Source organism: Epinephelus lanceolatus, chromosome 18 (assembly GCF_041903045.1).
Source record: "Epinephelus lanceolatus isolate andai-2023 chromosome 18, ASM4190304v1, whole genome shotgun sequence".
Lineage (NCBI taxonomy): Eukaryota > Metazoa > Chordata > Actinopteri > Perciformes > Serranidae > Epinephelus > Epinephelus lanceolatus.
The window spans coordinates 28786081-28812558 of NC_135751.1; the positions used below are offsets into that span (position 1 = coordinate 28786081).

At 43.5% G+C, this 26478-nt stretch overlaps 1 protein-coding gene across 3 annotated transcripts in view; it reads right to left on the reverse strand.

The window, feature by feature from the left end:
• The window catches only part of LOC117269085 (voltage-dependent T-type calcium channel subunit alpha-1I), a 141432-nt gene that overhangs the window by 79164 nt on the left and 35790 nt on the right, over nt 1-26478 (reverse strand). For all 3 annotated transcript variants that reach the window (XM_033645943.2, XM_033645940.2, XM_078161154.1), the window contains exons 5-9: nt 20621-20966; nt 19017-19109; nt 12903-13227; nt 11477-11868; nt 2912-3063 (exon numbers count right to left, since the gene is read on the reverse strand). In XM_033645943.2, the coding sequence (XP_033501834.1) occupies nt 2912-3063; nt 11477-11868; nt 12903-13227; nt 19017-19109; nt 20621-20966 (1308 nt within the window). The remainder of the gene's footprint in view (nt 1-2911; nt 3064-11476; nt 11869-12902; nt 13228-19016; nt 19110-20620; nt 20967-26478) is intronic.

A 26478-nucleotide genomic window follows, 5' to 3' on the forward strand; every position in this document is an offset into this window, starting at 1 on the left:
CGGTGGGAGGATGTGTTATTTAACAGAGAGAGAGATAGAGATAAAGTCAGAGGATGTGGAGAAATGAAAGGAAATTGGTAGAGAAAAATACACGTATCAATAGAAAAAGAAGAGAAAAATAAAATAAAAACACACTAATGCACATTTTTCAAGGTATAGAAATCCATACTGCTGCATTTATATTCTATCCCACGCTGCTAGACAGTTCCTATATTAAACATTTGTCACATAAAAGAAGTGGTGTAGTTTAACACAAAGGTCCACGGGGAATACACCGAAACAGATGGAAATCCTGATTGGAACAGTATGTTTGTCTTTTTTCTTGAGATGAAAGTATATCTTAAAACTCAATTAGATGTACAGTCGTTACATGTTTGAACAAAAGCTCTCATTAGTTTCCAGCAGAGTGGTTTGAAGCTGGTTTTGGGACAAAGTTTGAAAAAATTGTATCTCATTTATTAAAGGGGAACTGCATGGCCATTTTCAATATTCATATATGTTAGTCCTGCAGTCTAAAGCATTCCAAAAATATGAGTGAGCATGAACAACTTTTGCCCAAATCCAAAACTAGAGCCCTAAAACTTCTGTGATTTGTGATGACATCATGTATAAAGTCCTAAAGTACACCAGAGACAGTGAATTGGGAAAGATGTTCCCGGTGACACTAGGAGACCCGAGGGCCTGTGCTGAGTGTATGGGTACATTTTCTGTTTCAGAACTGAGAACGCTACAACAGCTTGTTTGCAATCATGTGACTATTAAGACGTGCAAATTTCATACAGACGGCAGGAAGTGATAAATGCATAAACTGCGTGAATGGGAAATAGAGGACTACATAAAAAGGTTGGATGAACCAGAGGTAGCAGGTTTCATAAGAAAATTGGAACCCGTGTTGGATGTCATCCTGACACAACCAAGAAAAATGGTAAATGGACTGCACCTGTCTAGACTTCTGACCACTCAAAGCCCTTTTTATACTACATTTCACATTCACCCATCAACAGCTATTGGGTGCAATTTGGGGTTCAGTATCTTGCCTAAGGATACTTTGACATATGGACTGGAGGAGCCAGGGATTGATCGCCAATCTTCCGATTAGTGGACGACTGGCTCTACCTCTGAGCCACAGCCGCCCCAGAAGTGACTCTTCCCACAACTTGACCAATTTGCCCAGTGAAGACACAATCGTTGTTACAAATTACCTCAGCCTCCAGACCTCCTAATGTTACTAACAATACACAACAAGCCAATGAAAGCGTATAGTAGTCTACAGGACTGTAACTCTTTTGTGTGCAGTTGGGTCCACGACTGAAATGACTGCCGTTTTGTTTTTTGCCAGGTGAGTAAATGTGCTTAAGTACAACTGTCTTTTCTATTTCAACTCTGTACATTGATGCACCGCTGTCAAGCAATAGTAGAAGAAGGAGAAGAAGAAGAAGTACTTTATGAATTTAATTTTTGTCACTCTGTTGTCATATACACACACAGGCATGAAATGCACACACATGCATAAATAAAACCTATACATGGACTAAATGAAGAGATGTCAGAGTGAGGGGCTGCATTGGACAGGCGCCTCAGGCGGTTGGGAGTTCGGTGCCTTGCTCGGGGGCACCTTGGTGGTGCCCAGGAGGTGACCTGGTCCCTCTCCAGCTACCAGTCCATGCTCCATGCTTTGTCCATATGGGGACTTTGGCCGGTGACCCTCTGGTTCCCAAGTCAAGTCCCTTTGGACTGAGCTACTGCTGCTCCATTACTAGCTGATGTTGACAAACTTAAGCTACTTTTTCTACCTACTAGATCAACCGTTCCCAAAGGTCTGGTAAAATGTCATCGAAAACCAAGGTTGTGGCTAAAAACACAGAGATCTTCTCTCAGCACATTTTACTGCCATCCAACTTGAGGCATGTTTAACACAATGATTTAACATTAATGTTGGGTTTTTTGATCCAATGTTGGCCGCTGTTTCTCAGTGAGTTTTTTTTTTTTTTTTTTTTTTACTTTTTCCCTTTATGTCCCACTGTTTCGGGACTTAAAGTGGCCTTTGTTTTTTCTGAATTTGATCAATTGGAACAGCTGTAAATGGTGCAAATCATAGGCATTTGTGCAGTGTTGGTAATCTTTGCCTTTGCCGGGTGAGTAAATATGCTAAAGTACAACTGTCTTTTCTATCAACTCTGTACATGGATGCACCACTGTCAAGTTAACATTAGCCTACCAGCTAAAGTTAGCTAACTTGAGCTATGTTTTTCTACCTACTAGATCAACTGTTCTCAGAGATCTGGTATAGTGTTAAAAATTGAGGTTGTGGAGAAAAACAAAGTTGTCGCAGCATGTTCAATTGCATCTAACTCGAGGCATGTTCAACAACGCTTTTACATAGCATTTGACATTAGTTAACTCCGCACCTCCAGACTGAGAATGAAGTTTTTTGATCCATATTTGCTGCTTAAGTTTTTTACTTCTCTCCCTTTATGTCCTACTATTTTCGGGACTTAAAGTGGCCTTTGTTTTTTCTGAATTTGATCAATTGGAACACTTGTACACAGTGCAAATCATAGGAATTTGTGCAGTGTTGTTAGCTTTTGCCTCCAGTTTCCTTCATCTAGACAGTGCACCGATGCATGACATGTTACGCAAAGAAGCTACAGAATAAAGCTCATTTGCAGAATTCTGTGGGTCCAACAATCAGGCTCCTATGGAGCAGCTCCAGACTTTATACCTGATGACATCACACGTTTGAGACTTCTCTGGTTTCTGGCTTTGAAAGAGTAGCTCATGTTCACAAATACTAACTGAACATTTCTAGGCAATGAAAGTAAGACATTGGAATTTTTAATTTAGGTGGCGTTTCCCTTTAAATTGTGGCGCCCTCAGCTGCAATCAGAAAATCATTTTGTAGTTTGCAGACCTGATGATGACGATGATGCCATCAAAGATGTTATAGGGGTTCCTCAGGTACTCAAAGAAGCCAAAAGCAGTCAGCTTCAGGATCATCTCCAGCGTGAACATGCTGGTGAAGACGATGTTGCAGATCTCCAGGACATTGGTCAGCTCCTCAGGCTGGGTGGGGGCAGGTTGGGGAGGGAGGGGTCACAGAAACAGAAAAACAGAATGACAAGTCCGGTGTGGAAGTGGGTAAATAGACAGAGTGGCGCAAAGAGTGGTAAGCAAAAGAACAGAGGGATTGAGTTGCAAGCATCCCAAGTTAAAAACAGTGATATCCTCAGAGAGGCAGGTACAGACAGAGAGATAAAAACACAGTTGATATTAAACCGCTGCTTTGCAATCACAGCTGCCGCAACAAAAGACGTCGGAGCCACTGCGAGAACAATTGTGTGTGCATCACATTTCTCCGCCTGTGTTGAAAAGGCTGTCACTCAAACTGTCAGTCACTTGAAAAGAGAATTCTCTCCTACCTGGCAAATAAAATTAACACACACACACACACACACACACACACACCTTATCTTAGATAGGCGACAGAGAGAGAGGAGGGGAAGACACTGAGAAACAGGGAAACAAATTGTGTTGTGTTTTTTTTTTCCCCAGCACAGCTGTTTATGCAAAATTGTAAAGAAAACCTCAGGGAACATCACATCAGAAACAAAAAACAGGAAAGCAAGAAAGGAATAGAGAGCGTCTAGTGTCTGTGCTGTGGATGGTGTCAAACTCTGACCATGTTATCCGGAATTGGCAAAGGAAGCACATACATATAGGAACTGCACGCACAAGAAACAAACACACACTCTCCAGTCAATCCCGGGTTTATTTCCATTTGTATGTGTGTGAGGGGATGTGCGTTGTGCACGATATGGATCAGATGCTTTCTCTGATACCCCCTGTGAATTTCAGTTTCAAAGCCAGTGGAGAAATAGCCAGCTAGCCCTGCCAAAGTTAGCAAACCATGTCAGAGAAAAACAGCCCTCTCCCCATTTCTCTAATCCGCTTTTTCTCCCTATCTTTCTCCATGCCCCTAGTTCTCCATCTCTTTTCTCTTTCTCTCTCTGAGTCTCATTATCAGGCAGACCCATCTCTTCCCAATCAATACCCTCCTGTCGATCAGAGGAGCGAGCGCGGTGGAGGAGGAACCCGGCTGGAGGAGAAGGGAAAACGAGGAGCGAGCAGAGGGATTGTTTAGGAGTACGATGATGATGTCATGATGGAGGAGAGGAGTGGAAAATACTTGATTAGAGGTGAGGAAGAGCAAGAATGATAAAAGGGAAGGAAGGAAGCTAAATAAGCCGACAAAAGCAGCCTAAATCTCATGAGCCCACTTTTGACTACAAGGTTTTAGTCTGGAAAACATCTACTGAGACTCATTTGAGCTGCTGTAGCTGTAGCTGGAAGCTGGACCAATCTGTGACTATAGAGAGCTTCAGATGACGACACCACCTCTAAAAAAATTCAAATGACATACTAAAACTGGATGTGGTGTGGTAGAAAAAAGGGAATGTAGGGATAAATGGAGATGTATCCCTTAGCAGTTAGCTCTAACCTTGACCTGTGTCCAGGACTCACTCACTCGTCCTAAGTGCAAACACAGGATATGAGATTTATTGCTATTGACAGAACCATCATGGCCCTTGACACCTCAGTTTAACTCGGACAAAGTACCATCATTCCATCCCCTCCTTGCTTTCTCCCCACCTTTCTGCTTTTCTTTACCTTTTATCCCCTCGCCGTGTTTCTCCTCATGTCCTTGTACCGATGCTCTCCCATGTTAATTTCTACCTGCTCCCTAATTTTCCACCTCCTGAATAATATTTCAATTTTTACCCTCCCATACAAATCTCTCTCTCCCTGTTTCACTCTTGAAATGTGCCCTCAGTCAGCATGTGAATGTTTGCTTGCATATGAATGAATGAGCTACAACTTCCGAGCCTGAATTTCAATGTGCCATTTTTTGTCCACACAGAGATGTCCAGACACGAAATGCACATGAATGCAAATGGGCAGCTCGTCTTTAAAATGGAAATAGACAACTTTTCAACTTCTCCCCTCTAGCATTTCGAAGTGGTACTATGGTTAGCAAAGACAATATGGACACAGCCGCTCCTCCTTATTACTGTTTGTGTAGTCTCTATATACAGACTCTACATTCAGTGAATGTAGGGTCTGTAGGCAAACCCCAGAGATCTTGCCTCCGGAAGAAGAGCGGAAGAGCCCTGTTTTCCGGTTGTAGGCTGTTTGTAGTCCGCGTGATATTGACCAATCACGTTTGAGCCTGCTGCAGGTGTTGCCAGGTTAAACGCTCCGTGTGGTGAACTAAGGAGGCGGAACATAATTGGCGTCACTGCAAACTCTGAATCCATCGCAATGGTTCAGCATATTTACTTATATATAAACGGAAGTCGGAAACGGAAATTCGCCTCCTCCGCCCAAATCAAACCGGAATGCCAAAAAATCGGGGGTCTGCCAGCAGAGGCTGTATCGCCGCCTGCCGGAAGTCAGACGCCTAATACAGCCAATGGGTTCCGAGAATGCTGTTTGTGTAGTTTTTGCTATTACTTGTTTTGGAACGTAAAGTTGAGGCGTACTTAATGGTATTTATTTATTTATTACTTTATTGGTTGGTATACTGACATTTAAAATGTGTACTACTGTATGAGTTCATACTACATGAAGACGTGTTCCACTTTATAAGTAACCACTGAAACCCTTCCCATTACCCTTACCCCAACCTTTACTGCTTCTCTTTTAACGTAATACTTCATAGCTAGCTAATCATTAACTAAAATCATTAGCTAATTTCAGTGGGACTTCCACTTCCCACCCAAGGACTGAAGGGGGCTGATATGCAGGGTAAGGTGGGCGAATCATGTAGTAGAGGGCAGGTCACGTTGCTGCTCCATGAACATGCACTCTGCAGCCGCAGCCTGTGAAAAATGTTCCTAAATGTCAAGACTGCAGACGGGCTAAACAAAAATGATCCATTCATCATCCGGCCAAGAAGAATAATGATGCTAACGTTACTTCACTGAATCCCCGTCCTTGTGCAGCATCCACTCAGACATGCCGCAGTGTGTCATTGTACCATGACTGCTATAAAATCAATACAGCAGTAGATACGTATCCATAGGAGATGCACAGACCTCAGGTGAAGACAAACCTTATTTTAAGTCTTTCACTAGCAGGAATGTAGCAAATTAAAGTGAAAGCAATGCACTGTTGATTGAATTCAATTTGTCACAATTTTATTTATATTTTGCTTCTAGAAGATGCACTGCATTTAGGTGAGGAAGAATCCAGGTTTGGGCTACTCTCCAAGGAGGAAGACACCAGCGGCGGTGGGGAAAGCATGCTAAAGACTACACCACACAATCTACTGCTTCCAACCAATCTCATCTAACATGATGGATGAGCTAAGTGTGATGCTGTGTTCACACTACAAGCAACAATGCCACAGTGTGACTGGCTAATATATTGCAGAGTCATCAGTGAAGTGTTGCCCAAATGCTCAAAATGTAGTTACGTCTTTATGGGCTTGTGTGTGTCTGCTACTTGCCACAAAGCACCTTGACTATGTTGCATTTGATCTATGGCTGAGCCCCATTTTAATATCACATTTTGCCGCCTCATTGCATCCCTATGTGCACCATGATGCACATAAAGCTATCAAAGCATCAGCTAACCAAGCTAAATACCACTGTTCCACAGACACACACGATTGGTTGATGCTTCACCGCCAGCTCAACTTTGATCTGTAGCATGTCATACCCATCAGCAGTGACAAGAATTGTCAAAGAGTTTGTAGTTTCAAGTCTCCTGCTTCCACTGAAAATGACTTGTAGCCTGTTGCTTTGTCACCCGTCGTGTTAACGCAGCAGGAGGGTAACATCACAGCGAGGCACACAGAGTGGCCGCATCCCTCTTCTGACCAAGACATGGCTGAACAACAACATTCCTGATGCCGTTATGAAACTAGAAGCCGTTCACTGCACTGTGCACACAGGACTTCTGATGCTGGGTGGCAAGAAGACGGGAGGCAAACTCTCTGTGTACGTAAACAATAACTGTAATTGACATTGTAATGTTGTTATGCTGTTGTCTTGCACCATTAATCAAGCCTTTGTTTCACTGCTTTACCTGTTGGCAAACAGAGTTGTATAGTAGTGAAAGCAAAGGTATGTGTAAACAGTGATGGCGCCATCAAATTGTGCAATTAACCTTTGCCTCATAATTAGTTAGAGCAAAAACCTTGTTTATTTCCACTTCAACATCAGTTGACGGATTAGTGAAAGTGGAAAAGTATCCAGAAACAGAACAATATGCATTTTTTATTTGAAACCACACTCTTGACATGAACAGATGTGGTGTGAGTACGGCAGCCCTGTGGTTAGTTGTTTTTCAGGGAGAAGCATCAGCTTCAGAGTTCCTGTTTTAGAACAAAATTACAAGAGGTAAGACTTTCGACTGCAGAGCACAAAAACACACACTTGTATCACTGCTTCTGTGTCAGCCTGTGGAAATTGTGCAGGGAGAAAGACTCAAGAGACAGACAGACAGACAAAGCCTCTGTGAGTGTGCGTATGCAAATGTGCATGTGTTTCTGCATACATGCCTACTTTGAAAACGCGCTTGCTCACACGCGGAATCACACAGGGAATTCAGCTGAAAACTGCTGTGTAACCGGCGTCTGCTTCGCTCTTCCAACTGCTCCCCCACCCGCCCCCCCCTCCCCCCTCCCCCCCCCCCCCCCCCCCCCCCCCCCCCCCCCCCCCATCACCCAACCCTCATTTATTTTTAGAGTCTTCAGAGATGAGAGAAAGCAACTACTCTGTACGCTGTCAAAGAGTGTGTGGGCGGATGAGAGAGAGAGGGAAAGGGAGAAGTGGGGAGACGGAGGATGAAACTGAGGGAGGTAAAAGAGAGTCAGACAGTAGAGGAGACACTTGGGGTGAGGCGGGAAGGACAGAAGGAAGGGAGACGGCGAGGAACAAAGGAGCAAGGGAGGGAAGGAACGTGCAAAGGAAAAGGTGCACAGAGGGATTTATGGAGGAAACGGGGAGAGAAGAGGAAGTAAAATTAGCAAGGGAGGAAGCAGAATGGCATCAGATGAGAGAGGGAAATGAAGGAAAAAGCTTTTTTATGTAACAGCTTGTGTATGTTACTGTTTGTGCATGCACACACATATAAAAAGTTATTTGCTAATGTGCACGCACACACTGGACACAAATGGATGTGTACTATATGTGTGCGCGCTTATATGTGTTTGTATGCATGCGTGCATGTGCAGTCTTGGCAGGCTTTCCCCACTCTGGCTCTCAGACACCTGCCCTGCCTGTCTCAGAGGAGCCTGGCCAATGTTAAAAGCCAACTCGGTTTTGTCTACCGCTAGGCTAAATGTTTACACCTCTGTCAGGGAAACTGCATGGCAGTGATGCTCCACTCCCACGCTCATCCTTCTGAATGTCATCTGCTATTATGATATTTCTAGCAGCGATGCTTCATCAGCAGTGATAGTGGTTTATCTGCTGAGGCTGCGGTGATTTGTGGGAGTGAGAGGGGAGCGGGAAATGATTACACTGACGCACTCTATTGACACTATAGTATGTCAGTCTGAAGGATTAAAGGGAATGCATATTTCTACAATGATGTCAAGGACTACTGTCTTTACTAATATCCAAAACCTTTACTGGCTTTGTTGGCAAATTACAGGTATTTGAAGTTTCCAAAGGTGAGGACTTGAGTCAGACAAAGTTGATGACTTTAGACTCGACAAAATCAACTCAACTTGAGACTTTAACATCAATGACTCGAACTGTCACTTGGAATTTAGGGTTTTGAATTAAAAAAAATACTTGATACCTTCCCCCAAGCCTAAGGATTAAAAAGTATGGTGTTTAGAAAGTGTGCCACAAGTCACTTCATTCCCTGAATCAAGTAACGTTAACACGACTCATTCCCAGCAAGTCAGCATTTAGGGTGCTTTCACACCTGCCCTGTTTCATTCGGTTAGATCAAACTCAAGTTCATTTGCCCGCTAAGTGCAGTTTATTGGGGCAGGTGTGAACACAGCAATCACACGCGGGTGGGCACCACAAAAACCGAACTTAGACCTTCTTGAAGAGGTGATCTTGGTCCGGTTACAAACAAACCCTGGTGCGGTTCGTTTGTGGTGAGAACGTGTTCCGACCTCGATCTGAACCAACTGCAGTCACATGACACATTGTTTGGGTTAAAGCTATGGTCTACGTTTAGAAAGACGATGAGAAAGTTTTGAAAAAAACATTCCCCCCCACACACCCCTCCCTCTGTGCTCCATGATCCCTCCCCTCCGAGCTCGTGTCCCCCTCCCCTCGGAGCCTCCTAACGATACACGCTGATGTGACAATGTGTAAACATGATAGCAATTTTAACTTACAATGCTAAAAATTAGACTAACGTCTCCGTCAATCAAGTAAACAAGTGTTGACAATATTGCAGACAAAAAATGTTTCGACGCCGTCTAACCATAAAAATTAAATATTACCTGTTCAACAAAAACTCTGCTGTATCAGCATCACTTTTCCGGGCCAGATCCTGCCGGAGCTTTCTCCATCGGTCAACGGATGACCCAATGTTTACTCTGCTTTGAGCCCTCAATTTGTCGCATTTCTTCTTCGTTTCTGCCTTTTCAGAGGCAGACTTGCGCTTCCTTTCGGCCTTTGCCAGTGGGGCAAGCAGAGGCCGCTTGCTGCTGTCGCTCTCTTTATTTTCCATATCGAAACTCGTGTAGCTGAATCGCTCAGGGCCTTACAAACCGCTCGTACTTTCAAATGCGGAGGGGGTTGGGATCACTGTTGCCAACTCCTCAGTAAGAAAAGTAGCTACTAGCTGTCCTAAAAGTCGCTAGAAGTCGCTAAATGACATCATCGCCTAATTTGCATAATTGTCCATATGCATGTAACTGTAATGGTCGCGGTAGGAGAGAGGAATAATGTCATGGTTGTGTTGTGTTTATGTTTGATGTTTAGAACTACAAATTAACCTTCTTTCAGTGATTTATATTAGACAAAGAAAATTTTACATTTACATCCCGCCCTGACTGTAAACCAGGTCAGGATCAGCCAGCGGCAGTTCCGCGCATGCGCAATTCATTTGCAGTCTGGACATGGAGGGGTTACCATCTCCTGCTCTTACTGTTGCTGGGAGGGAGGACTGGGCCATCTGTGAGTGCTTTGGGGTGAGGGAAAGGCCCATGGCAGCATCCGCTGCTCGTTGAGAAGAATAAGAATGATACGTGCTCTCACGACAGAGTCTCCAGAAGTCTTCAATAGTCGCTAGATTTGTCGCTAGTCGCTTTTTTGAAAAAGAGTCGCTAGAGGGGTCTGAAAAGTCGCTAAATATAGCGACAAAGTCGCTAAGTTGGCAACACTGGTTGGGACGAGGCGGGACGAGGAGCAGAGGAGTGTCAAAATGGAGCGAGGGGATTGGATGGAGGGTAAGAGAGAGAGAGTGCAAATTTGAGCAAGGAGTAACTCCCATGCGGACCGGATAGCTGTGATTGGTCAATTTCTTTGCAGGCCTGCAGCTGCCAGAGAGAATGGATTTTTTTGGTTCCTTTTGAAAACATTGTTTTCTAGTTGGAGCCGCGCCTCGTTTTCAAACTGTATGGTTTGACTAAAATGAACAATGACAGCAATATAGTCCATGATGACCAGCGCTAAAATCAATCTGCGATGTTGTCCCTCCATTGTGACATTAGAAAGTGTCACATTCATCTTGCAAGTGTACTCTTCTTCAACATTTTGTTTACTTCCTGGATTTTTCCCACATGGAAATTCGGACCAATCAAGAGCAGCTTTCTCATGCAAGACATTTGATCTGGTCCGCTTGTAAATGCTGCCGTGAGAACACGAACCAACTCTAGGCTATTATACAGCTTTGTAACAAAATGAGTCCCTGATTCAGACCAAAGCAAGACAACTCTAGGTCTGACAGCACCCTTAATTCCCCAGATCCGACAGCATCCAATCAAGTTACAGGGGAGAACCATGAAGAGCTAATGTTATGTTACAGAGCGCCAGGTGGAAAAAACTCAACAAAAGATAAGTTTGTTTGCGTACAAAAACTATGCGTTGGTCATTGAAAAACAAACTGCAGTATGCAAAAATAGTGAAGGTTGCAAAATACAGACGAAGACACAGCAACTTCCAACTTTCTTCAACATTTAAAGTTGCCCAAAGAACAGTAAGGCTAATGTGAGCATAGCGAGCTAATGCTTAGCTAACGTGACTCGTTAACATAGGATTACATTTGATGAAGGGCGCATTATCACTTCTTTAGGACTCAATACTTAATGTTTGGGACATAACTTAATTGGGACTTGCCTGTCTTTATTTGGGACTTGAGTACAAAGACTTCAGACTTACTTGTGACTTGTAAAACAATTAATTGGTCCCACCTCTGTTTCAAAATAAAACCCTGTCTTCATTTTGCTTTATTATAACTGCATAAACAATGTTTGACAGCACTCACTGTATCATCTTACCTGGTTATGATGCTCGATGCCCATGCTGATGGTGTTGATGAGAATAGCGATCATAATGCCCCTGCTGAAGTACTTGCTCTCCACAATGCCCCAAAGTTTCCTCCTCATATCATTCCAAAAGTCTTTACAATGTCCAAAGCATGTCCTCTTCCTCTGCTTCTCTCCATCTCCCCTCTCCTCTAAATGGTTCTCCTCCTTGCCTGTCTCTTTTACCGCATCTTCCTCATCTTCCTCCCCGTTGGCGTTGGAGTCTCCCACGGCCCTTGCCCCCTCTTTCAGTGACAGTGCACATATAGGGCAGTCCTCTGGACTCTGAGGGACAGTCAGACTTATGGAGTTGGCTAAGGGCTGAGAGCTGTTGTCCTGCTTGCTCTGGTGCGGGCAGTGGGATACTAAGGATACGAGAACAGAAAGAATATGAGACTATGGATGCATTTTCATTTCAGATGTTGTTTTGCAATGCAAAATATGCAGGATGCAAGTGTGTGCCTTTGTTGCAGAAGTTTCAAAAATGTATTTTGAACAGAACAGTGTAAGCCTGACTTTGCCAAAAGTAAACAGAACATCACTCCTAAAGTCACATCCATTAAAATGCAGCCAGATTTGTAGTCAAACATAGTAAGTAGCCAGACCATTACCATCCAGCATTGTGCAGCATTTTTAATCCTAAATGACATAATCGAGGCAGGTTGTCCCTCTGTTTTTTCAAGTATATAAAACTTTTTCAACTATTACGCCCTGGTCATGATGAGACAAGTTGAAACTTGCTACCACTTGCAACGCACCTGTCTGCAACGTTTTGAGAACCTGCCAGTTAACACCAATGCAACAAGACGAGACAGAGTATCGTCTCCATAGCAATGACTCTCTGTACTCTCTTTCTCACTTGTGGCTTTTCTGGTGCGTACAAGTAACAACTGTTAGTGGATGTAAATGAGACAGACTTGGATTCAGTATGAGCAGAGGGCTGTTATCAGGGAATGCCACGACAAGCAAACACGCAGTCTGCTGACAGCTTGTTACCAACTTGACCACGTGACTTTGCTTCAAGCTGATTGGCGCTTGAAACAGGTGATGTACCCTGCCTTCACCACATGATTCCCGAGCGTGGCACCGCTGCTGCTGCTCACCGCTCCCTCAGGGGATGGGTCAAATGCGGAGAACAAATTTCACACATTCAGGTGTGTGAAAATCAGTGGAACTTTACCTTTACCTTTACCTTTTCTGAATACCAGACGCTGGTGACTTGACAAGGTGAACAGTTCACACCACTGCAACTTTTTCCCTGCTATGTTTGAAATGGTTTCTTCTCGTTGTGAATCTTTAGTCTGAACTGGGCATAAATGTTAGACAAATACACATGCTGTGCCTCAAATGTCAAATGTTAAATTTGAGTTATGTCACTTGCTGACACCCTCCTACTTACTTTTCGGGTGTCTGGAATGGTGCCGCTCTCCGTTCACATTCCCTCCACCGCGCCTGTTACCCCTGCCTCCACCAGCTGGCGGGGGCATGCCCCTCAGCGTGTAGTAGAGAGCTGCCGATCTCCTCTTAGCTTTGCGGAGGACGTGGCAGACCAGCTGGAAGATCTCCTCGTAGCAATCCCCGGGCTCGGCCATGCTGGCCAGGGTTGACGAGGACAGGCACTGCGCCCTTTGCTCCTGCATCAGCTGGTGTTCCCGCTGTTTGGTCTCCGAGAACTGGGTGGCGATAACCACCAGGCACAGGTTGATCATGAAGAATGAACCGATCTGGATGGATGTAGAACAAAGAACAGAGAGTTAGACTTGTAGGGAGAGAGATTTGGGGGCATCTAGCAACAGGCTAGTTCATCTAGCAACAGGCTGTTCACTGTTCAGGAGGATTTTACCAGGAGTTGAATTACCCGCAGGTGTCTTCCTCTCCAGAACAAATGGACCAGGTGGTTAAAACCAGTAAAAACACAAAATAAAGCAGTTTCACATCACAAATCAGTGTTTCTCCTGTGCTGTTTTGCTTGTCAGAGATGGGGTGTTAGCCTAGCATCAGCTCATGTGTGCTCACCTTTTTTCTCTGATAAATTAAGGACCAGACATTCAGGAGGTTCTCACTGGGAGCTGAATTATCTGCAGAAGTCTCTTCCTCTCCAAAACAAACAGACTTTGTGATTAAAATTGGTAGAAACACCGAACACGGCAGTTCCATGTCAAAAATCTGTGTTTTCCCAATGCTGTTTGGCTCATTATTGAGGGGCTGCCAGCTACAGTGAATGCGAATGGCCCTTTCTAGAGCCAGTGTTTGGTTTGTCCATTCTGGGCTACTGTAGAAACATGGCGGCACAACATGGCACACTCCATGGACGAGGACAAGCTCCATATGTGGGCATAAATTCTAAGGTAACAAAAACACAATGACTCTTCTTTTCAGGTGACTATAAAGGAAACACCACATACTTATTATATCATATTCCATTTCTGCCAGCATATCCCTCTAAATCCTTCACACTGTGCTTTTAAGATGTACAGTAGATGAAGTGAGATAAAGAGTGCAAACAATGGAAAATGACTGCAGGGAACAAGAGCTACTATCTAGCTCCAAGACTGAAATGTTCTGCAGAAAAGAAAGTGGGTAAAGACTTAACGCAGAAATCCATATTTTACACACTTAACCGAGAGACAACGCTAACTAACACAATAAGAACCAATGCAACGTCTTATTTGAATAATCAGCCTATGGCTAAAGCAGATGTTGCTCATTTAAGAAACATGAAATATGTAAGCAATTGTGATTTTCCAATGGTAAACACAGACTCGGTTTAACATCAAGCTCACGTGTTTGCTAATTCTAATAATGTGTGCCAATCCCCCTGTAGAGATGTTAGCGCACATGCTAAAGGTCTCTGAGGGCTGGCTTCCCACCAAACCCAGGCTGATTGGAGCAGACAGACAGAGCCAACACATGCCCAAAGCACAGTTCAGTGTCTGGTTATCTTTCTCTTTCTTTCATTCTCTGATTTGACTTAACTTTCCCTCCCGCCCCTGCTCACACTCCGTATCCTTCTTTACTTTCCTGCTCCACAATGCTTCTCACAAACATTTCTTCATCCAGCAGTGCATCACTATATTTGTACATTTTTTCACAAAGGAACTGTCATTTTCTCATCATGAGTCGAGGGGAAGGTTGAGGGGCAGTTGCAGAGAGGAGATGGGGTGCATTGTGCATGGTACGTGTTGGCTGACCCTTTTAGTGGCAGTAATGGGAATCACTACAGGATTGCTGAAATGGCTTTTATCGGACTACTCTGAGCTGGTTACGGAACAATGATTAGATCAATATTGGCTAATGCTGAACAACTCAAAAACTCGACCGCTGGATGGATGGGGCAGCTTTTAGCAGAGTCTCGGTTTTGTTCATTACAAATCTGAACATGCTTCGCTGTTCCTCCTTGGACAAAGCTCTCAGACTGACACATACCGAGAACACACACAGTCTGCTATATACACCGACAAGGCCAAAACATTTGCAGCAGGAACACTCAATAAAACATGCACATATCCAAACTTAATAACTCTCCACCTATGGACTTTCATCCACAGTGATCAAAGATGCAGGGCAAGGTGAAGGAGAGACTGGAGAAGCAGCGAGGAATGAAAAAGAGGAAACTCCGGAGATATTCACAGAGAGAGAAAGAGAGGGGAAATATAGCGGGGAGGTAGAGAGGGAGGAGAGATGCCCATCTGTGTCCTGTGGGTCAAAGCAGGTCTGCAGGTGTGTGGGGCTTTGATTTCCCTCCAGGCTCGCATCTGTGTGTGTGTGTGTGTCTATTCTGTGATTCTGATCAGTAGACAGCTTTGCGCATAATCAGGGAGGGCAGCCCAATATCACGCATTCAGATGATCACTGCATTATGCATGCGTGGACACACACGCACACACACACACACACATAGACAAAAGCATGTGTGATCACACTCTCACTAACACAAATTAAGATGGCAGGCTTACTTTACAACTGATTGCGTCTGTCTTTGTGTTTCCATACAGCAGCTGTCACATATATTTATGTGTATACATATTCTCTCTTTCCCTGAATAGGATTGGGTACCATTGACAACTGAACACCAGTACGGTAGCTGGAACTCAGTACCATTACTCAACAGTACCCTTTTAGGTACTTCACTTTCTGTGTAACACCAAATTAAAAATTTTGAACAAGTGGAAAAGGTGACATAGAAGACTAAAACACAATTCTGCTCCTCTTCTATTTTCTATATACACACAGAGCTAACCTTCTGTCTCTCTCTCTCTCTACTTGTGTGTGTGTGTGCATGTACACATGTGTGTTTCTGGTCATTTGTCAGTAACATTAGGTTATTGCTAAAATAATATAAAAAACAAAATAGACCAGATGCCGTAACTATCGTGGCAGATTGGCGCTGCAGTGGTGGCTGTGGATCGTCATAGCCAGTTTCCTGGCTTTGGGGCACTTCTGCCTCCTTTCTGAAGTTGCCTCCACTGAGCTCTGTTGCCGGCCTCAGAGCTCTGTGGCTGGCTTCCAGCCTTTGGGGCACTTCACAGTGCTATGGCCCCTTGTCTAAACCCAGCGTTTTCACCCAGATGCGTTCTCAGGTACTGACACTTGGCACAGGTGGATTTAAGGTGAATCAGTACTCCGTAGTGCCAACTTAATTCAATTGTTGCCCTTAAAAGCACAGAGTTCGGTACCCTACCTTGTCTCTGAGGGTGCTTTCCTTCTTGCTTTGGATCAATTAAACACAAGTTTGTTTGCCCCCCAAGTGCAGGTGAAAAGGCAACCTGACCAAGACCTTCTTGAGGAAGTGGTTTCGGTCCGGTTACAACCTAACTCTGGTTTGTAGTGAGAACATGTTCATACCTTGAGCCGAACCAACTGCACTCACATTACACATTGTTTGGGTTAAACATGAACATGTTACAGTCCTGGAGGATTATTAATGTGCGCCTCCGCCTGTACTGCCTTTTTATATAACTCATGCATTTGTATTTTCTTAAGGCTAAAAGTTACTCATTATTAAGGCCAGGCCACTTTGAGTGACAAGCTGTCTGCCGATTGTGTCCTGGGCTTCTCAGTCAGATTCACCCCTCACTTCTCCACAGCCCCAGCCTCTTGTCCAAATATGGTTACATCTGGCTTCATAAAACCAAGATGGCAACGGCTGCAATGCCAAACCAAAGGCTTCAAAGCGGGAGTCCACGAACCAGTGGGTGACATCACGAAAGCTCCATCCATTATTCTATACAGTCTATGGTTATAGCTTTGTTATATTTGGAGGCAATGGAGGGCATAAACTGTATTAAGTATTGATACAGGGTATTGTATCAAAGAAATTCCAGTATAATCCACACACAAACACAAACACCCAACAACTTCTGCATAATTGCCCTTTTGGTAGCACTAACCTCTAAATCACTTTAATCTATTTAATCACTCAATGTGACACCAATAAAGACACTTAGGTTGCTCACCAGACAATATATCAAGTATCAGGCAGATAGAGATGAGACTCTGTTTGACACTGTGGAGGTCAAACTGAGTTTTGTATCTGGGAACACACACTTATGGGATCAACTAACAAGCTTAAAGCACTGCAACTTCATAACTACACAACACACACGCAGAAACAGAATAACTACAAAATGAAAGAGAGTCAAGGTGACCCTCACTGTGCATGAAAAACACCTCTGGGGCTCATGGAAGTGCCTGACCAAAAACTTCTTGTAGCTGTCAGCAGCACTTCCAAGGCATCCCGTAGGACCTTTGACTACAAGTTGCCAAACAGACTGAAGCCTTGCAAGGGAGCTCCAAAGGGGCGCCACATTTGTGTCAATCAATCAGGGACCACAAAGGGAGCAGTGTGTGAGCCTGTCTGTTAGCTGTTGTGCAAGCAATTGAGCTCTGTATACTGAACTTGTTTGGTCAGTTCTCAGAGCCTAAGGGTGCTTTCACACCTAGAGTTGTCTTGCTTTGGTCTGAATCAGGGATACATTTTGTTGTAAAGTTGCATAATTGCCTAGAGTTGGTTCGTGTTCTCACGGCAGCATTTACAAGCGGACCAGATCAAATGCCTGCGCGAGAAAGCTGCTCTTGATTGGTCAGAATTTCCATGCGGGAAAAATCCAGGAAGTAAACAAAATGTTGAAGAAGAGTACAAGATAAATGGTTGGTTTTAGCGCTGCTCATCGTCCGAGACCTCTTCAAGAAGGTCTTGGTCCGGTTGTTTTGGTGCACACCTGAGTGCGACTGCTGTGTTCACACCCGCCCAAACAAACTGCACTTAGGGGGAAACAAACTTGAGTTCTATTGAACTGAACCAAACAAGGCAGGTGTGAAAGCACCCTAAATGTAACAAAACATGAGTTCTTCAGATTAGGTTGCAATCAAGCTGTTTAGTTAAATTTGATAAGTCCTGTGCTGGACGTTACTATAACTCTTGTATGAGGCTAAACAATCCACAGGTCTTTAGATTGTGATCAACGTAGCAGCATGAACCAGGCAAAAGTGATTACACCGTGACACCATGTCAACTATCTTTGGGTGCCAAAAGGTGTTTACAGTGGCAATGACAACCTAGGGTCAGATCTGCCAAAGATTTACAGCTGCAGTCACGATGCCAACAATCCCCTCAGCCTAATAAGGCCAATGTTGTGAGGAAGAGGCAGGTGGGAAAAAAAAGACTGTTTTGTAGAGCAGGTCTTGCACTCTGTTTAAGTTTGGTTTCTTTTCATTACAGTGTAGAGCAGATTTGTACAGCCACTGATTGGTGTGTTGACTCACCCTCCATTCATTCATTTACTCTCACTTGTCTTTCTTCAACATGATTTCGCAGCTCTCCTCTCTCACCTCCTCTCCTCTCCTCTCCTCTCACCTCCTCTGGTATTTTCTTGATCTCATTTTCCAGCTTTATAAAACGCTGTACGTCTATTTCTTATTGTGCTCACCTGCTGGTGGGAAACCTCTGGGACTTTTATTGTACGTCTGCTGACTGAATGCCGTTTTGCACACAGCCAGTAGCATGTAAATGCAGAATTTAACATTCTCCATTGTGCCACCATCTGGCACTGCGAGCAGAGCGGATGGAGCTCTTGCATAACAGTTTGCATACAGTACTGGTCTCTTTTGGACATACAATTTCTCGTCTCCTTCAACTGTCCTTCCGCCTCTTCTCTCCTTTTTCCCTACTCATCACTAAAGATAAATTTACATAACATCCACCTCCCTCCCTCCCTGGACATTGACTGTAGACAGTCCTTTATGCTACTATTGATTTTCACAAGTCTATTAACACTTCTTTCCGCTACTCAGGAGATATCTTCATTCAATTTATTGATGGCAGGAGTCCACATATATTGAAAATGTTATTAGAGATTTTTATCTCCAGACTGTCTAACTGCAGTTACACATCATTATTTATTTAGCATTTTTTTAATCATCAGGACACACTGTGCACTAGATATGTCAGCTGATAGGACGCACTAATAAATAATTTAAAAAACTAATAAGTGTAGTTATGAGTTTTACTTACAATGATGAGTAAGATGAAGTAGATGAAGTTGTAGAAAGAGTGGGCATCCATTACATAATACATGATCTCCACCCAGCCCTCCAGAGTGATCACCTGGGAGAGAGATTCTAATGAGCGTTAAGAAGTAAACATCAACAAGTAAACAACATTAAAGGAATCATTTACTCAAAAAATGATTATTTTTACATCAATTGACCTTTTGCTAAGCCCCGCCCCCTTTGTGATAGTCTGACAAGCTGTCGAAGTGAAGAAATATTATCATATTTTTGGAAAAATGAAAGAGTGATTCCAGAGAGAAGCAGACAGAGGGGTCTACAGTCTGTGTTTGAAGGATATATCCAGGATGTCAAACTGACTCAGCAGCAACAACAGGTTAAAAAGACAAAGATAGTTAGAAGCTAAAGCCCAACTATAGGCTACAGATCACAGTGTAAAAGTGAACCACCACATCACTGCTGATCGCCACACAAGACAATGAATATAATGGGAGACTTTGCTGATATTGAACCAGCTGTGTGGCATCACAGTGTGTGCAGATGAACGGTATTTGGCTTCACCCCCATGCCGCTGCCAGCACCTGGACCTCCACCACTGCCAGACAGGCAGGGATCACCGGGGGAAGTTAAACAGCGTTCATATGCGCACACTGCAATGACACACAGCTGGTTGAATATCAGCAAAGTTTCCCTGCTTCCCTTCACTGGTTCCTGTACAGCAGGGTCGGCCTTTGTTTCACTGTTATAATCATCAAAAAGCAAAAGCAGCATGTGTATACATTCAGTAGGCTATATCTTCAGTAGCTAGCTAGCTAACCCTACACTTTTCAGTGTAGTGATTTCAGTGATTTTCAGTGTTTGATTTTTGTTTTGGAACAGGGAAGAAACATATATCTTTTTCCAGCCTCTCCAGGTAACGAGTATCATTAATACACGACGTGCCCCAGGCACAACATTTAGCTCCAAATCCACAAAACCAGCCTGAAAATGAAGGAAATCCAATTGCATTGGAGTCAATGGAGCCCAGCTGTGTTGTTGTCGGATGTTATGATCGGCCAGTCTGCATCCAGGGCGGGACTTAGCAAAAAGTTCATCAAGAATTTTTTTAGTTCAACATGAAGGTTTGCAAGAAAAGCAAAGTTTTCTTCACGAGTGCAGTGTTACACAGGGTGAGTAATTGATGCAAATGATCGTTTTGTAACTGAAGCATTCCTTTAACAAATTTCTTAATAACCCTTGTCCAGCAGAATGAAATTGTAAACTTTACTTGTGCAGCATAGTTCATATCACATGTTTAAATCCAGTGGGCCTCACTAATGAACATAATCAAATAATAGAGTAAAAAATATTGAATTTAAGTGAATCAAATCAAATTAATTATTTTGAGAAGAATGACTGGATTTGAACAGTTGAATCAGCATCTTGTGTTCAAAGCAATTATCTCATTAAAAAAGAATCAGCCTTTTAAATGAGCAATATTGTTGAAATCAACAATCTTTAATAACTTTAAAATGCATCTAAAAATGATATTTATTCAGATTTATCATATTAAAAGATCAGTAAACCAAAGCCTAACCTCACCAGTCTTCAAACTGTTAAGGAACGTACCTGAAAAATAACGATCCAGGCGTAGACAATGTTGTCAAAGTTGATGGCACCTTTGTGGGGGTTAGTACTTCCTGTGTGGCACCGAGTGTAATACTGGTTCCAGTTGATGCACAGACCCATCGCTTCACCAGCACTACTGTTGGCCAGCGGCTCGGGACTCAAGCCCAGAGCCTGCCTGTGGAGCGCGTCCTCCCTGTCCAGGCAGCATGTGCGTCCTCCTTCGCGCCTCGCCGGGACATCGGTACATGACATGATGCCATTATCGGATGCCAGGGAGCAGATGAAGGGGCGTTCGTCATCCTCCTCCGGCTGGTAGTACGGAGCCGGCAGGGTCATACCTGCAGAGCTGGGGTTGGGACAAGGTGAGAAGTTAATTGGTTGTGGAATAAAATCTGCATGTATGATAGAGTACATAGTCGATGTATATCCTGTTTTACTACTTCATGAGGGAGCTTCATGAGGATTTCAGCGAAAGAAGGAGAGTCAAGGGGGAGCAAGAGGTGAGAATGAGAAGTGCTAAACCAAGCCTGTGGGATAAATGCATCATTGAGGGGTGAATAAGAAGATGCAAATGATCCTCCAATCCAGTCCACACACACACACACACACACACACTAGAAAGAAGGAGGTCCAGAGGCTGCTGACCTTACTAGAGTAATAAATGAATCAGTATGGAGTTGTAAAAGATATATGCAGTATGTGTTTCTGAGAAAAGAACCTGACCGAGCAGTGAACTAGAGAACAGCGCCTAAAGCCAGTGCAGCAAACCAAAGGCATGCTGACAGGGGTGGTAAACAGGGGGTGGGGTCATGTGCTGGTCGGGCCATGACAATAAGAGGAGCTTGAGGATAAAATCAAGCAACACCTAAGACGTCACCTTCAGTTAGGTATAGTCCATTCTCTCCACTCTGGAGAGTAAAGTGTCAAATCGCCACTCTAAATAGACCACTGAAAGTTTCACAGCAGGTGTTTCAGTTCTTAGTTTGTAAACTACTCTATTAAACTTTGTTACTCAGTGAACCAGAGTTTGAATCAATTTTGTATTGCTTCTTTGCAGTTGGTTTTGCCACCTCAGGAGGGTCACTGAATCCTACATCAGCAACTGTGTTTTTTTTCTTTCTTGTATTTTTTGTTTGGTTTCCCCCTGGTTGGAGGGGTGGAAATCAATACATCTATTGCAAAGACCCAAAGGAGCCCCGGTGACAGCTTTCCAAGCAGCCATCAATTCAATTTCAATTCAATTCAATTTTATTTATAAAGCCCAATATCACAAATCACAATTTGCCTCACAGGGCTTTACAGCATACGACATCCCTCTGTCCTTAAGACCCTCACAGCAGATAAGGAAAAACTCCCCAAAAAAAACCCTTTAACGGGGAAAAAAAAAACGGTAGAAACCTCAGGAAGAGCAACTGAGGAGGGATCCCTCTTCCAGGACGGACAGACGTGCAATAGATGTCGTACAGAACAGATCAGCATAATAAATTAACAGTAATCCATATGACACAATGAGACAGAGAGAGAGAGAGAGAGAGAGAGAGAGAGAGAGAGAGAGATGCAGGTAATGACAGTAGCTTACAACAACATTAATGAAAGTAATAATATTATAGTTATAGTTCTGGCTACTGTGGTACAATATGTTGAAAGTATGTATTAATATCAGACAGTATACTTGTGTGACAATAGTCATATGTGTATAATAACAGTAGAAGTATGACTAATGACTAATGATGGCAGCAGCAGCAGCAGGAGGCATCTGGCAGGACCACGGCAGCAGCACAACCACACACGTCACACTGTCCAGGCACCGCTGCAATATGAGTTAATCTGAGAGACAGTGGAGCACAAAGGCTCCGGAGAAGAAGCCGAGTTAGTGACATCCAGAATGGCCGAGTTAGCAAGATGCAGTAATAGGATGAGAGTGAGAGAGAGAGAGAGAGAGAGAGAGAGAGAGAGAGGGAGAGAGAGGGAGCCCGGTGTATTCAATGCATCATGAGGTTTATTTTGCACCATTTAACATACATCTAAACCTTTGCCTTCAATGTTCTTTCAGGACTACTCAAACAAGACAGAAACAACTGCATTCTTTTGCAGCAAATTCCAGCAAATACTTCACAACAGGATGTTGAGCGCTGCGCCAACACTGTAAAGAAATGAAAAAGACTCCTGTTGCAAGTGAATATTTGGGCCCAATGCCATCACTTATTACCAAAAACAATATTTCCCACTGAAATCGGACAACTCTTCAAGTAATGTTTTTGCTAGTCATTGATACTGGCATTTATTTTATTCCTGTTGTGGTGGTATTTCTTGCATTGGCTATAGGCGTCCTTATGCAGTCGTCAGGATGCTCCGGATTTGTTCACGAGCTCTCAAGTTTGATGCTACAAATTGATAGGTGGGGGTCTGGAGGTCGGGATGAATCATGTAAGCAGGACATTCATTCAGAAATCAGCAATAGTAATGTGAAATTTGCCAGGTTGGGGTGACTGTGGCTCAGGAGTAGAGCGGGTCAAAGCCTAATTGGAAGATCAGCAGTTTGATCCCCAGCTCCTCCAGTCCACACAGACATTGGCCCAAATTGGCTGTTCCATCGGCATGTGAATGGTTACTGACACCATGTATGGTAGCCTTAGCCACCAGTGAGTGACTGTGTGCGTGAATGGGTGAATTGATATGTAGTGTAAAAGCGCTTTGAGTGGTTGGAAGACAAGAAAGATGCTATACAAGTGCAGTCCATGCAGCTAGCTAGTTAGCTACCAAGACATCGGCACCATGCCATTTCTTTAGTTATGTTTTTGATGAAGAAGAGGACCATATTTACATGACGTTCGACTATGATAATATGATAGTTTTCATCATTTTAAAATCTTAGTTAATAAAGAAAACACGTGTGGGTTTTTTTGTTGCTTGTACAGCCATCTTGTCTATGATTCCTCATGGAACTCAGTTTCAAGTGTGCATCTGAAAAACCTCAGTATGGAGAGCCATGTAGTCCTGACACCTTACCCTACTCCCTTTCCCCAGCAAGAATCAGGACACCCTACCCCGGATGTGAACGCGCAAAACAGAGGGGTAAGTTGCTGCGATGAGCCTTGGTCTGATCTTGACAAAGCAGAAATAACAAGTGGGTTCTGCCGGGGACAGCTCTGCACTGATTATCCTGCTGAACACTTGGACCTCATTTTACTGGGACTGTGATAGGTGGAGATTATCATACATCACTTTCAAGTGTAGGATTTTAATGAGTACCATGAGGTCACCGGAGGGGAGCACTGAAGAGGACGTGTCCACATATCTTCCACCAATCCTTGCGCTTTTACTTAACTTAAATACTTTTAAAGACCTTTTCATGATCATTTCTAACCACATTTAAGACTGATTTGTGGACAAATCATCTTCACATTCAGGCTTTGCGGGTAAGTGTAAAGGTAAGGAGCATATAGGGTTTAAAGATTTCACGCTAGAAATGTGGACTTTCACACAAAAAAGCTTGACTCAGTTCGACAAAAAAAGTAATAGGCTAGATGGATTAATGAAAGTAGATACAATGTTTGTGGCAATTAAAGCCCTGTCCAACGAGATGAGTTGAAACAGGCAACTACTTGCAATGTGCTGCTCTGCAACGTTCTAAAAACCTGCTGGTTCACACCAATGCAACTAGATGAGAAGGTGTATCATCTCTATGCAACAACTCTCCGAACCTCCATACTGATTTAGAATTTTTCAGGCTTATTTTGTGGCTGAATATAATCTGTAACTTCTTAGAATATGAATGAGGAGAGTGAGATACTGGCTACAGTTGCATTTGTAGGATAACAGAAAACAAAACGTCCAACACCGGCACACTGTGAGGACGAAAACAGGGTATGGCGGGGACGGAGCACCTGCCGCAGCAAACGAGGGTCAGGTGATGTGCTTTTTGTTCATAAACCAGCTGGCAGCAATTTGACCAGCTGAGTTGCACTATCAGCTGGCTTGAGTTGAGCTCAGACCGGCCGGTTGGTTCACACCGCTGCAACTTTTCTCTGCAACATTCTAGAATCGTTTCGTCTCGTCGGGAGTCATTGGTCTGAATTGGGCTTAATATGACACAAATACAAATTTTAGACTATTTAGTGACTTGTAAGGTCTAATATTTATTTAAAAAATGGAATTTAAGACATTTTTAAGACTTTAAGGACCTGCAGACTCTGTTGTGCTTTTAATCTGAGAGAAATCAGGTCGTTCTCTCTTAACTGGATCTTTGTGTGTTGTCCTGACACAGAGGCAGCTGCATAATCTGCAGTCAAAATGAAAATGGCATTTACCAAGCTAACTAACCAACTGACAAGCACATCATCGAAAATAAGTATGTTCAGCACCAGACAACAGATTGTTTAATCATGTAAACTAAGTCATGTGGAAACTCGATGCTAGATCCTGCATGTGTGTGCTCTTGCGTGAAATCAGCAGAAAAGCACATCACTCTCATGTGCTGACACCTATTACACACACACACACACACACACACACAGTCAATTAACTCATTCACTCCCTGTGAGTGCACGTCGTGAGTGAGCAAGTGAGTGGTGAGTTCCTGCCAAAGTTAATGACACACATCACTAAATTCTGAATCTAACTGATTGCCACCATCTGAAGCACCCCATCATTTCCCGAGATGTCTCCCACACCGCTCTAGTTTTAATGGAAGCATGTCAAAGAGTCTGTCTTTCACTTCATGTCCACCTGGGAGCTCGGGCTTATCTTCCTCTGTGGATTTATTTACAGGGCATGTTGGCTGCCACTGCAGTAGTTATGAGCTAACGGGGCTATATAAGTAACATTTCAAAAACCAATAAACAGAAGAATAAAAAAGGAAAGCATTAAAGGCCCTGTTGCCTCTGTGAAAACAATCAGGACAAGTTCATTCAAAGCAATAGATTGTTAAGTGCAAAGGAGAGAATGTAAATGCAAAGCAAGTGAAAACAGCTGCTGAAATGAATTAAAGAGGAACAGTAATAAGAGAACACAACTGACATTAATCAAAGCAAAACTTAAGGAAAGCAATAAGAAAGGTCTTGGAAAATGGAAAACAAACACTGCTGAGCCAGTCAGCGAGGCCAATGAGGTGTCTGTGTGATGTGACATGACTGTGGAGTAAATGAGGGCAAGGTGTGGATGCTCATACCAAGGTCTGGACCTGGGGAAGACAAAAATAGACCCTCTCCATCAGCAGGCCCATTACTGGATGCACACGTTCAGGGTCACATGACCTAAAGTATTTACTCATCGCACTGTCTGTCCCTTCAGCCCTCCTTCTGCTGTCTCTCTATTGGTCTTTTTTCTCACTCATCGCCCCTGTTACTCTTTCCACATCATTTTCCACATCCCCTCTCATTTTATTTATTTATTTATTTTGCATGAGATTTATCAGGACGAGATTGGCTGAAGGCAAGTCATAAGTAACACACACACCTGCACAAGCAGTTTCTTCCACCCTGCAGCTTACCCTGATATACTCACATACACCTCAAGCTTGTGCATACATAAAAAATGCATGATGTACATCCTCTTTGTTTCTCCTTCTATTTCTTCAGCTCCTTTTCTTTCCTCTCAGTCTTCTTCCTTCGCCCCACCTTTATGTCTTCTTTGTCTCTCTGTCAGATTATTCCTACTTGCCACATCTCTCTAATTTCCATGATCCTCCCATCTCTCCCCGTCTATAGCCACATAGATACTGCCGACATGCATCGTGGGAGATTTTCTCCTTGCACCTTGACCACAAACCACACACATGCACTTATGACATGCATGCCTGCACATTAATTCCAGGATCGATTTTACCAGTGGCCACAGAGGCTGCACCTCTTCCCATT